Raw genomic sequence first — 14305 nt, forward strand, 5'->3', positions numbered from 1 at the left:
ATTTTAATACATGATCTGTGCCTGGTGAGGACGGGAGATGACTGTAGACATTAGCATATAAATTGAGAACTTTTATTTATTTATTTATTTATAAAAAAGCTTTAAATAGATGTTTGCTGCTTAAACATCAACTTCTTATTGGCTTTTTTTTTTTTGGCTTCATAAATGATGTTTTGATATTTACGAAAAGCATCTAATACGTTTCTGTCAGTGGATCAATCACTGAACCGGGCTGCGTGTTCAGGGAGCACACAGACGTAGCACGGCTTCAGCTCGGGTTGTTCGGATTTTGGAGTGTCTTTGAAACGTCTTTATCGGCGTTGGGGAAACAGGACCGCTGCGTGTGCTGGGACCGTCGTGTGCACAGATGCACATGAACCAGCTGTAGGATTTGTATCAGTCTTCTGGAGTCAGTTTCATTATTCTCCCACCCATCGCTCATAAGTTCCTGTTTTCCTGACCGTATTGCACCGTAGACAGTTAGTACACTAATTAAATATCCGTCATGCTTCCTCGCAATGTGACTCACTGAAACTCAGAGGAACCAGACTAACAGTCTGCTTCTCTGCCGTCTGCACTGAAGTGGGCTGCCATCTACTACACCTTGCTGGGAGGTATAATTGGCTGCAGCTCTGGCAGAGTAGTCCTTTGAGCAAGACTCGTACAGCAGTAGAAAGTTTTTTTTTTTTTTTTCAGAACATCCCGTAGCGTTCTGGAGACTGCTGAAGCAACGCTCAGCTCTAAAATAAGATATATTTTGAAATGTAGACCGAGGAGAGAGGAGGAGGAAATAAGGAGCGCGATGAGGGGATGTGAGGAGCTGCAGCAGAAAGCAGCTGAGAAGGAAGCAGGGAGGAAGAGAGAGCCGTCGGTGGTTAATAAGACGTCTTCAAATCGTTGAGGAGTGAGGCATAAAGACAGAGGACAGCGAGGGTTAGCTGGAGAAGCAGAGAGAGGATGAAATGATGAAGGAGAGCAGAGCTATTAGAGAGAAAGTATGAGCAGAATGTGGCCAAATACCTGCCACCGAGGCAGAAAGTGCAGGGGGAGGCAGGAACAGAGTGGCGGCGCAGATACGTCTTCTTCTGCTGGAAATGTTGTGTCGTGTGTAATTTACATTTTTCATGTTACTCCAGCACATTCCAGGGATTTAGTTAAGCTTAGCTGGGGCTGGATAATGTCCTGATACCAGCGCCGGTGTACGAGGGTTTGTGGTCACAGAATAATTTTTTTAAAGTCCTTTAAATCCTTTACATGAAATACTCTAAATGAAATCTTAGAACTTGGTACTCGTTATTCTGTCACTAACCCGCGCAGATTTAAAGTCTGCAGACTGCAGATGCCCCGACAAACGGGAATCTTGTTTGGCAGCATTGTCTCGCATAAACATCGGTGCCAGTAAAAGTCGCTGAAGTGACAGAAACAGATGCAGGGATGAAAACAGAAAGATGAACAGAGATGGACGAGGACACGTAAACACAGACAGACAGAAATGAGACGGAGGGAGAGAGACAGCTGTCGGCAAAAATCAGCCATATTCCAAAGTTTCTGTTAAAGTGAGAGACAGAGAAGAAGAGAAGGGAAGACAGGAAGGAGAAGAAAGGGAGAGGAGGAGTAAATGGATTTTAGGACAGAGAGACAAATGTCAACAGAAATATCTGTTTTCTTAAATCAGTTGTCGGAGAGAAAAGAAGGAGGCAGAGTGTAAACACATGTAGGAAACAAGGGATGAAGGCAGAGCAAGAGAGAAGTTACTCCTTTCAATGTCTGATTGACGACTTGTACATTACCCCGAGGACCTGCTCTGTTTTACTTTCTACTCTGAAATAAATTCAGGAGAGAGAGACAGAGAGAGAGAGACAGAGAGACAGAGAGAGAGAGCAAGGACGTGGGTAAGAGGAGGACAAAATGAAGAAAGAAAGGAAGCAGCACAGAAGAAGAAGGAGAGATGTTTGTGTGTTTCGTGCCACAGGTGACTTCGGTCATACACACACACACACACACACACACACACACACACACACACACACACACACACATACATACAGAGAGAATTCGTGAGAGCTGTGGTGACACTGAAGACAGAGACAGGCAACGTGAGACACATGTGGTTTGAGAGGATGCAGACAGGAACACCGGCCCCCGGACGCCATGACAACAGCAGATGTTGACAAACAAACAGGCGCCACATTAGCCTCTCCAGACACCCTTTATGTGTGTAGGTGCTCTTTATTTGAATCTGCCTGTGTGTGTGTGTGTGTGTGTGTGTGTGTGTGTGTGTGTGTGGCAGTCTCAGGAGGCAGCTGATGAACACTGTCAGTACACTTACGTAAGCCTTCCACAAACTGCACCCTCTTTCCTTCCACTTTCTCTTTCTGTCACATCCTTTACCTTCCCTGTCACCCTCTCTCTCTCTCTCTCTCTCTCTCTCTCCATCCTTCCTTCTTGCTCCTTCCACCTCTCCCTTTCATCTTTTCCCTTCTTGCCACATGAGTTTACTACATCTCTCTCTCTCTCTCTCTCTCTCCCCCCCCTCTCTCTCTCTCTCTCTACGAACCCCCTCCTCTCACTGTCTTCGTCTTTTTCTCATTAACTCATTCATTGTGTTTTCACCCTTTTCATGTCTGTGTCTTTGGTCTGTCCGTCTCTGCTTTGTCCTTTATGTGTCGTCTGTGGTGTGTGGATGTGTTCACGTGTGTTGTGTGTGATGGCGGTGTCTCTGATGTATGAAAAGTTTGTGTCACAGTCCAGGTCAGACAGCGTGAAATGAATTTCAGAGAATTTTTTGAGTTGTCGTGAGATTTTTGTCCTGTTTGTTTGTCTTGTTGTCTTTTTTAGTCATTATGTTACCAGACAACCATTTTGTGTTGAACATGACAAACGGTGTGTATGTTGGTTTGAGGTTTACATACGTGTGTGTGTACGTGTGTGTGTCCTCGTCAGCGTTCTCCAATGAGATCGATGCAAATTACATCTCCACCATAGTCCCCATGTTTCTGTGGGATCAATACATGCTGCCAGACACACACACACACACACGCACACACACGCACACACACACACACACACACACACACACACACACACACACACACACACACACACACACGCACACACACACACACACGCACACACACGCACACACACTGTCCAACTCGGCATTCCATACACTCCTCTGTGGCTCCGTCGTCTCCTCCTTCGTCCTCCCATTCTTTTCGTTCCTCTCTCCTCCATCTCTCCTTTTTAACCTTCCGTCTCTGTCTCCTGGGAAATCTGGTCATCCATTCAGTGTCTTCCATCCTTTCATTCCCTCATGTTTTCATCACTCCTCCTCCTTCTTGCATCCTCCCCCTCTGTCTCTCCTCTCCTCTCGTCTCCCCACTTCTCATCTTCTGTGGTCCTTCTGCCTCTTCTTTTCCTCCTTCTTTCTTGTCTCATCTCCTTGTTTCCTCTCCTTTCTTTTCCTCTTATTTTCTCTCCTTTTGTTTCCTTTCCTCTCATCTTATCTTGTTTCCTCTCTCCTCTCATCTTGTTTCCTTTCCTCTTCTCTCGTTCCTCTCCTTTTTCCTCATTGTCTCTCCTCCTTTCTCCTCTCCTCTCCTCCTTTCTCCTCTCCTCTCCCTGTAGATGTGGTCGTGGTTATCGATCCAACTTTCAACCTTTCCTGTGATAAACCAAACAGAAAGACCCAGTGAGGGGGGAGGAGGAAAGGGAGGAGGGGGAGTTAGAAGTGTGAGGAGTTACATAACGCCAAAGTAACTTTGTGTTTCGACTCAGTGCTTCCAACTTTAATGGGTAAATTTCACACATGCCACGGGTTACCCATCATGCTCGGGGCCTTTAAACCTGAAACAAACTCTCTGATTGGCTGTTTGACACACGGGAATAAATGAACCGTGTCGAGCTGACGGGCAGAGACGTAGTTCTGATAACGGGTCCCGTTCCAACCGTTCCCTCAGCCTGTGTGCTTATTATTGTTACCATGACAACGAAGCCCCTCTATCATTAATAAAGTAGGAACTGCTGATTTTCGCCCGATCGTATGTGTGACACAGTCTCCTTTAACACGGTGAATTGATTTGACTTTTCTCTGTTCGGACAAACAGACATTTTATTTACCTGATGTCCAGGAATGAATGAAGTGAAGCTAAAAGCTCCAGAGTCCAGGGAAAAGCTCTTTACTGACAGATGATGCAGAGCTGCTTGTTGGCGGCAGGTTCATTGTGTTGTCATTGTGTTTCGTGCTGGTGGGCTGCTGTCATTTATTTTGTGTAGGCCTGGTGGATCGTTGCCACGTTGGTTATTTCTCTGTCTCTGTGAAAGACTGTTTACGTGTCCACAGAAAAGATTTCTCCCTCTCTCTGAGGAAGGAATAACTGGCGAATGAGAGCAGGTCAGGTCACGTTCGGGTCTCAAACCGGAGAGTTCAGCAGAACGATGTGAGGCTTCGGTGGTTCAGATGTCAGGCTGACGTCAGCCGCAGCATTACGAAGCCAGGCCCAGTCCCGCGTTTATTATTCATGCTGAGATTATACGTACTGAGCCTTTTACACCACGTGATCCACTTCAAACACCTTTAATAATTAAGGCTGCCATTTACATGGGAATTCTGTCTACATGGATCATTGGCGTTTATTAGTGCTGAGGCGAGAGTGCAGTGACAAGATAAACACACACATGCTTACACACGCCACTGCGCACACACGCACACACACACACGTGTGTGTGTCTGTGTGCGTGTAAAACATGCATTCAGACATAGCAGTGCAGTGCAGTGCATCCCTTGTCCCTTAAATCACAGGTGCTCTATTTATTTCCCCAAAACTATGTTTTAAAGGTTTTATGCACAGTAAATAAATTTTATTTGTTTGACCAGCAGTTGTCAACACTTAAGTAAAGCAAAGATCGGACAGCTTTCCGTTTTTCTTGCTGGTGCGTCTTCTGACATTCAGGAAGTGCATTTGTCTGTTACAGCTCGGTTAATGGAGAGTCGGCTGAAGCATTTCTGTGACATTTTAAATGTTTACAAGGTTTTATTTGACGGAACGCGACAGGAAACGCGGCGCAGATGATAAAAAACCTGTAGGAGGGAGCAGGAGGTGAGGATGAAGGAGGGATGGAGCGACAGACAGACTGCTGGTTATGAGCTGACATGACAGGTGGAGGGAAGACACGAAGAAACAAAACCAGAGAGAGGTGGAGAGGTGGAACAGAGGAAACCAGGCACAGAAATAGAGTCAGCAGAAGAACGAGTCACTCGCATACAGAGGGGAGGAGGAATATATGTCTGTGTCTCGTTTTTTAAACAAGTAACCAGCAAAGTCTGGAAGAAATGAAGAGAGAAAGGAAACAGGAAGCAGCAGGAAAAACAATCAAACAGGAAGTTTGTGCAACATTCTGATAAACGACAGTAATCAGGGAGAGATAGCGAGGGAGACGGGGGGTGGATGGCAGGGGTTCACACTGACTGACAGGTTCAAGTCTTTGCTTTTACTTTGTTTTGAATTCCTCTTCCTCTCATCCAGCCTCTGAGAGTGAGAGAAACACGAGAAATCACGTTGATGGTTCGTTACTTCCTCCTGTTTCCTGGTGTCTCCTCTGGCTCCTCCTCTTCCTGTCCACCTGCAGATTCAAGGGGACGTTAAAGCAGAAAAAACTTCACTCATTTTCAACATCTAACCTCCATTTAACCCACAATAAAACCTCTGAAACATTTATATGTGTGCATGTGAGAGCCTCCAGTGTGTGTGTGTGTGTGTGTGTGTGTGTGTGTGTGTGTGTGTTTGAATCATTTAAATGTCTTTTTTTGTCTTTGGGCCTGTGATACCTTCAGTCCTGCTAAATTATACATTAATAGTTGTCTCAATAATAAATGGAGTGTGTTTGTGTGTGTGTGTGTGTTTGTGTGTGACTGTATTTGTTTCCAATGTTGTGTGTCTTTTTCCTGTATGTACGTGTGCATGTGTGTGTGTGTGCGGCTTCGTGTGTGTGTGGCTCAATAATCCACAACAGCAGGTGAATAATATATTGACCTTCATTCATGTTTTATTCACCACATTCAAATGAATTATTGCTTTATTGATTTATTGTAGGTTTGACGAGGGGAGAGAATCTTACATCTGTCCCGTTACCGTAGTTTGGCTGCGTGAACGTAGTTTTTCATGGAGGAGATTGAAATTCAAAGTGGGCCAGAGAGAGACGGAGAACGAGAGACAAAGAAAACAAAAATGTGAATAAGCGAGAGAGCAAACGAGCTCCACAGAGCACACACACACACACGCACACACACACACACGCACACACACACACACGAGCACTTTCCATATTTGCATATAGATCACAAGCGTGTGCACAGCCAGATTGAATTAGTGTTAGCATAGCTTTGGGTTAGCATATTGCTTTGTTTAGCAGCAAGGGTAGATTACATCAGGCTGCGGAGAAATTGAATTAGCCGGTGCTACGTAGCGTAGCCGCAGTTAGCATATTTCTTAGTTTAGAGGCCAAGGCAGATTGCCCAGAAATTGAATTAGCCGGAAAGTAGCTTTGAGAAGCAGATTGTAGTTTAATGTCAGCGGCAGAATGAAGCCGACTGACCCGAGCATGTGCAGAGGACACTGACCCACGGCAGGACAGACACCTGGTCACTGGATGGACAGACACCTGGTCGCTGGACGTACATTTAGGACAAAAACAACAAAAAGTTTCCGAACATGCCCACCCTGATCTCTGCAACTTGTACAGCAGAGTGTGATTTCTTAGCGTTGCTCGTTAAACGTGAGTGAGTCTCTGTCAGTTGGCAGCTTTACTTCCCTTCAGCATCAATTCACAGCAGATACTTGTCTCTGATTCATTCCTGTGTGTTCGCCGATTGATTTTTAAATGTCACTAGAAACTCGGTGGGCTGGGAGCAGTACAGATTTCATGGTATGCCTCGTCCTAGTTGTTGTTATCGTTGTGTGTTGTTGTTGTGGGTGCATGTGTTGCTGCGTGGGTGTGAGAGAGTTTTTGAGTTTGCGAGCCTGAGCTGTTTTATGAAAGAGCGGTAGCAGTGAAATGTGGACAAGCAGCCGTACGTGTTCAGATGATATGAGAGGATGTATCAGCATCGTGTCACCAAAACGTTAAATCAGACCCAAATGCCAGACTAAATACCAATACCAGTCCAAAAAACACACCTGCCTTTTCCTCATTTCACCCTCACACAGTGAGCAAAGACCTATTATACCGTTCCTTTACAGTTAACTATGTGTTATTCTTTTGTCCAAGCAGCTTGTGTGTAAAACGTCGTGTTTTTAAATGGTAATTTTCTCGTTTTGAAGTGAAGCTCCTCAGATCTTAGCTTGATTTTAGTTATAGGAAAAAATTCTGTTCTCTCCCCTTCGTTTTCAGACATCTCTCTCTCTCTCTCTCTCTCTCTCTCTCTGTCTCTCTCTCTGTCTCTCTCTCTCTCCAGCACATCACTGCCAGCAGTAAAAACAGCGTGTGTGTTATGTAAAGCAGCTATTGCATTAGCATGAAAGAGTGTGTTGTGTGCTGCGGGCACTCTGAGATTAATTTCGAGACTTTATCCTGTGCAGCTTTCACACCGCTGACCTGGTCTGCTGGGAGTGAGGGGAGAGGTGGAGCGCAGCAGGCCGACCGTGCTAATCAATTTAAGGCGGACTGGAAATTTATCACGGTGGTGCAGTGGCACTTCTTCAATAGATTCGAGGTGCATGAAGAGAGAGAACGAACGCACATGCAAATAAACACAAGAACTGTCCACATACTTTTGTCCTGCATAAAATGGTATTTTAGACGATAGAGTTCCTCCAGCTTTTTCGTTTGTCCCTGCACATAAAGTCTCTCCATTAAGAAATGCTCTTCCCAGTTTGGTGTGGAAGAACTGAACTGGTCCACACAGAGCCCTGGGCTTTTGGACAGTGTGTCCTTGATGACGTTCAGGCCGTTACGCTCGTTTATACCCGTGACGGAAGTCGTTGTGTAAAGAACGAGAACAGAGAACTTGTTTCCACATCATGAAATTTATCTGGTGAGTTCTAAATATGTTGATACTGCTGCACTGTTAAACTTCATGGTCTGGTGTCCTGCACATCCAGACAGGAAGGTGACGTCACGCAGATCACCTGACCTCCCTCGCCGCCCACCACACACTCATTCACATGACACACAGGCCTGTTTAACTGCCTGGATACACACCATATATTTATCTAGCTGCTCTGGCTGATGCGGGCTGATATTCACTGACCGCTGCTGGTGAAACACACCACCCACCGGTCCAGCTTTCACTCCGCCGTTATGCAATTCAGGCTGATTCATGGGCTGTTAATTAAAACGGCCGCAGTCAACACACAGTTAATAATCTGTACATTTTACACCACACATGTCACACGTTGCTCCTCTGATCTGTTTCCCCTGCTCCACGCTGGTGGTTTTGTTTTTCTCTGTTCTCTGATTGGTCGAGAAACCGTTTTGAATGGAGCGGTTACGTCAGCGCCGAGTGTTTTTTAATCTATTTAGTTTTTTGAATAGTAAACTATGACGAGGATGTTTGCCGACTGAAGCTCGGTGAAACCGAGACAGATACAGAAAAGGAGGGAAAGGAGCAGACTGCTGTAGTTCAACTCACTCATTAGCATAATGCTGCCATGGCAACAAGACACCAAACTGGAGCTGAGCGAGGGATAGAGGGAGGAGAGAGTTGGAGGAGAGGAAGGAGGATGACTAGGGAGAGGAGAAGGAAAGATGGGAGAGTTGAAGAACTGAAGTGAAAGGGAAAAGGAAGAAAGGAGGAGGCAGAGGCTGAAAAGAAAGGAGAGGTGAAGAAAAAGAAATGGTTCAGGTTCAGAGGAGGAAGAGGAGCAGAGAAAAGAGAAAAGAAGGGGGTGAGACAAAAAGAGGAGGAAGTGAGGCAGAGGACGGTCAAAAAAGAAAGAGAGAAGAAAAGAAGAGGAGGAACACTTAGGATGAAGAGGATTAGTGACGGGACAGGGAGGACAGAAGGAGCAGTGTGGAAGGAGAAAAGGAGATGAGGAATCAGAGAAGAGGAGACACGAGGATTAGTGGTTGCAAGGAGAGAGAGGAGGACGTGGAGGAGGAGAGGAAGAGGTTGTGTAGTAATTAGGAATGAGATAGAAGAGGAGGAGGAAGAGAGGAAGAGAAAGGGCCAAAAAGAGGAAAAGAAGAGCAAGAGGAGTACTGAAGATGAAGAGGATTAGTGACAGAAGAGATGAGGAGGGAAAAAAGAGTGAACTAAAGGAAAGGAAAAAAGACACAGTGGCCTGTCAGACCGTGTCAGACTGTGGGGCTGTTTTTCGGTGGAGGACAGTTTCACAAAAACAAAAAACATTTTCGTGTTTCGTTGAACGTCCTCCACGGTTTGATACCCGCTCACCACCTGGCAGGAAAACCAGGGAGAACATGCCGTGATCCCGTGGGACCGCCTGCCTCTGCCCCGGGCGCCCGCTTCAGGATCTGCACCACGGGGCGGCTCTCGTGACATTTAGTGTCTGGTTTTCAGACGATGCTGCGACGTTAGAAACCACCACGGTGGAAAAATCAGACTCGCAGTCCCACACGGGGAGCCGAGGATCGGTGACGGACCGTCCACGGAAAATGTGCCAGGATCAATTATTTATGAAACAAGCCCACACTTGTAAGAAAACAAGGAAGTGTGGAAATGTGCAGCCGCCACCAAATGTTCAGCTGTCAGAAAAACTGATTGACAGCTTCAGTCGCTGAAGCGGAGACGTTTCTGGCAGTTTGCCTCTTTAAGCTTTTAGCTAAATGTTTGGTCGATCGCAGTCGTGCGTCCTTGTGTGAAGGTGGACGTGCAAAACTGAGCTGGATGTTTATTTACCCCATTTATTTAATAGGTTGTTTGTTTAAAAGGGAAACACACACACACACAGTGATAGATAACCTACTGTCTCCAGAGCCTTTTTAGACTATGAGACCAATCATCCAAAAACAGACGTGAGGGAAGAAGGAAGCAAGGAAATGAAGAAGGATGGGAGGACAGAGTGGAAAAAGGAGGGAAGTGAAATAGAAAAAAAAACAAAACAGACAATCTTGGCCAGAGAGCTGGAGATTAAAAGCTTTGTGGCTCTTGTTGAGTCAGAGAGAAAAGAAAGGAGGGAGCAGGGAGGACGGGAGGGGAGAAGAAATGGAAAGACACAATGGGAGGAAGAAGGGGAGATGAAAGAGAGACGGAGAGAAAGGAGGACTCAGGTGGTTCTTGGTGACTCAGAGGGCAGCTGAAGGGCTGACGGGGACAAACAGCCTCTGGTGTAATGCCAGCAGTATTAGTGGATGAGCTGTAATGAGATGTAAAAGGAAGCAACCTGAACAGCAGAGCAGCCACAGACCTGTCGGAGCAGGAGGGAACCTCATATTAATCTTTTTTTTTCTTTTTTTTTTGCTCTTGTTTTTTATTTACGTTTGCTAATTCAAAGTTTTTCCGTCTCTCTCTCTCTCTCTCTCTCTCTCTCTCTCTCTCTTCAGTTTGTGGCTCAGCCGAACTGCCAGCAGCTGCTGGCCACACTGTGGTACGACGGCTTCCCGGGGTGGAGGAGACGACACTGGGTGGTCAAACTGGTCACCTGCTTCATCATCGGACTCCTGTTTCCTGTCTTCTCACTGGTATGCATGAAGGAGAGGGAGAGAAAAAAGAGAGGAGGAGGAGGCGGATGGAAAAGGAAATGAAAGGGAAGAGAAGTTTTGGAGGAAGGGAGAAAAAAGGAGGGAGGGAGGAAATAAAGGGAGCTCCAGCAACTAAACTGCTGTTTCTTGCTCAAAGTAAATTTGTTGCCAGGCAGCAATTAAGCAAAACTGTTTATTGGCTGGAGGAACTGTTGCCAGGAAACATGAGCACGACAACAACACTCGACCTAAAAACAAACGGAGAAAGGAGGGAGCGTCGTTATTATTTAAGACACCGGAGAGCAGGTTTGAGACAGGAAATAGAAGCGGAGTAATTGAAATACTCACCCAGGTTATTTTGACCCGGACAGAGGTCGCAGAGTTCTGAAGGTCGACTGTTGTTGTTAGTGTTTTAATAATGTATGTAAACACACATGTGTCTCCGTCTGTCTGTGTGTCCGTCCCTCTGTCCCGTCCAGCTCCATTTAAAGCCTCACTGCCATGACTCAGAGTGAGCTGAGGTTGCCAGGAGCGAGTAGATGAGCACAACAAGTAAACAAGCATCATAACAGCAATAACACTGGCAATAACAACAACAGCAGCGGCGCTGATAGATGGTGACGCGTGGCTGAACATGAACGCAATCAACTTATGTACAATCTCGCCTTCGTGTTTGTCCTCTGCGTGTGGTGGTTTGTACAGAAGCTGGAGGACGGGGCAGAATCACGAGACGTCATGTGGCAGTAACACTTTTAAGCTTCAGCCTCTGACACTGGTTTTTCTCCTTTTCCTTTCCTCTCTTTGTCTTTTCATAAATGTCCCTCCCTCCGTCTCTCCCTCTGTCCTCTCCCCTCCTCTTCAGATCTACCTGTTGGCTCCAAAGAGCGCTCTGGGACGCTTCATCAAGAAGCCCTTCATCAAGTTCATCTGCCACACGGCGTCCTACCTGACCTTCCTCTTCCTCCTGCTGCTGGCCTCGCAGCACATCGCCCGGACCAACCTCCACATGCAGGGGCCCCCGCCCACCATCGTGGAGTGGATGATTCTCCCATGGGTGCTGGGTATGATCAGCCTGTGATGTTCGATCCATTCTGAGAATGTTTCGCCGTGGTTATGTATTTCATACTTTGTTTGAAAAAGAAAAAAAGTATTAGACTCCAGTGCAGCTGCTGAAAACATCTGGCCCCATCTGTGACCTCCTGTGTGTTGCTCCATCATTCGGTCACATAATAATCGTTACACAAAAACAAATCATTATCCAGCAGCGGCTGATCCCACAGATGTTCTCTGTTTGCTCAGAGGACTAAAACGTTTGTCCCGAAACTTTAAATCCGAGATTTTCTCAGACTGTGCTGCACCCTCCGCTCTTCTTCTCCTCTGCACCCTCTGCTCTTCTTCTCCTCTGCACCCTCTGCTCTTCTTCTCCTCTGCACCCTCTGCTCTTCTTCTCCTCTGCACCCTCCTCTCTTCCTCTCCTCTGGACCCTCTGCTCTTCTTCTTCTCTGCACCCTCCTCTCTTCTTCTCCTCTGGACCCTCTGCTCTTCTTCTTCTCTGGACGTATATCCAGTCCTCTTCTCAGGCGTCTGTATCCTGCATCTTTCCGTGCAGATCATCCGTGGGATCAGAAAAATCAGTCTAAATCGAGCTACATTTGATCAACTTTTTAAAGTGAGAAACTGACCTCTGCAGGAAGATGATTGGTCAGCAGGGACTTTCCTGGTTTTACATGACAGTACAGTTTTTCTCCTAAATATTTTAGATATGCTGATAAAACAGTTTCAACCATTTATTTCGATTTTTTTCTTGAATAAATGACTCATATTCACGATTCATGAAGCAGAGATCTTCCAGATAACCTCACATTTACATGTGCTAACGACTTGAATGAGTCAGTGTCCAGCACGCAGCCATACTGTGTCCTCCAGACAGTGAAGAGAGCCAGATTAAAAATTCATGGCACCAAAAAAACCTTATCTTTTTCACTTTGATTGCGAATCATCAAGAGGCCTTTGTAGAAGTGTGTATTTGTGTGTGAGTGTGTGGGTGTACGCCTGGTTGTGGGTGTGTGTGTGTGTGCTCGGACTTGCGAGTGTGTGGAGGAGGCGGGTGGGTGGGTGTGAAAACGAGTGATTACATCTCCATATTCTCTGACAGAGCTGACACCAGTCATTTCCAAATCATAACCATAATCACTTGGAAAAATCCGAAACCATCTGTTCTCCTTCGTCGTCTCTTCCGCTCTCTTCTCCGTCCGTCCTTCGCTGGGCTACAGAAATCCTTTTAACGGAGAGAGACAGGGTTTATTTTGAGCTGGTTTTAGTTTAATGTGATGACAGTAAAATCACAGCGTCTTCTGCTGCTGCTCCATGTTCAGTTGTAGATGAAAGGCTCTGCTAAATGCTGAAGAACGAAGGTGAGGTTGTGGTAAAAGCACTTCACTTAGTCTCAAAGGTCCAAAACACAGCAGGATGTCAGCAAAGGTTTTATTTGTGCCTGTCACTTCAGTTAAATTTACTTTATCGTAATGATAAATATTTTAAAACTTTACTCTAACATACATTTAAGCAGACGAACACTGAGTGGACCAGTGTCAGGTTTATGGTGTATGTCCGATTTTCTTTGTTTAACCGAGGCCACAGTTAATCTCGTGTGTTACTTGTCAAAACAAAATCCTAAATACACAGAAAAGCCGACATTCTAGGGAGGACAGGAAATGACTTCTGCATTATTTAGATTTTAAACCTGGCTTTGTCTGAAGTCACTCACGCAGAACAAACGTGTGGGCTTGCTGTTTGCCGCCCGGAGGCTGCAGCCAAAAGGAAATATTCAACAAAAGTTTGGTCACAGGGCACAAACCCAGCAAACAGAGGCCACTGATGGATGACATTCATGTACACATACATGACTGTGTGTGTGTGTGTGTGTGTTACAGGGTTCATCTGGGCAGAGATTAAGGAGATGTGGGACGGGGGATTCACAGAGTACATCCACGACTGGTGGAACCTGATGGACTTTGCCATGAACTCCCTTTACCTGGCCACCATATCACTGAAGATAGTGGCCTATGTTAAGGTAAAGAGTGTGTGTGTGTGTGTGTGTGTGTGTGTGTGTTAAATCACTGTTGGGAAACAAACATGAAGCGGAAACTTTTCTTCATCGTCATGTTACATGTTTCCCTGTGGGGGGTTTGACCACCGGAGGCGCCACTGAGCAGCATTTTTTGAGGGTTTTCGTTAGCGTCTCATCCACGTGCACAAAGACTCACGTGCATGCTCGTAGGTCACGTGATGCACAGTCACGCTCTTGTTTTCATGCTGTTCCACAGGCAAAAAGAGAAGCTGTGTTCAAATCATTATTCATTTTTTATAGTGCGTTTTTTTTTTTCTTCCAGTGAGAGCTCAAATTTTACAACTGCACACGTTTGCACATGTCCAAACAGAGACGTGTCCACACTCCATGTTTTCCAGATGTACAGGTGGGTGACAACTGAAAGGAGGTGGTAATAGTCACTCGTTTATTCAGCTTCTTCCTTTCCTTTGTCGCCCGTCTTTACATCGACATCAAAACCGTCTTCTGTTTAACACCGTGATGAGGATTTGTGTCAACATCAGCCGCGGCCGCGAGTCTCACTCTGAGATTTTCTCACTTTCACAGCTTTTAGCT

The 14305-nt window shown here is 45.9% G+C and overlaps 1 protein-coding gene across 1 annotated transcript in view; it reads left to right on the forward strand.

Moving 5' to 3' along the window:
- The window catches only part of trpc5a (transient receptor potential cation channel, subfamily C, member 5a), a 39607-nt gene that overhangs the window by 7115 nt on the left and 18187 nt on the right, over window positions 1-14305 (forward strand). Inside the window, 3 exon segments of the mRNA XM_041031157.1 lie at window positions 10504-10641; window positions 11504-11702; window positions 13575-13714. Of these exon segments, the coding sequence (XP_040887091.1) occupies window positions 10504-10641; window positions 11504-11702; window positions 13575-13714 (477 nt within the window).

The sequence above is a fragment of the Toxotes jaculatrix genome, chromosome 23 (assembly GCF_017976425.1).
Source record: "Toxotes jaculatrix isolate fToxJac2 chromosome 23, fToxJac2.pri, whole genome shotgun sequence".
NCBI lineage: Eukaryota > Metazoa > Chordata > Actinopteri > Toxotidae > Toxotes > Toxotes jaculatrix.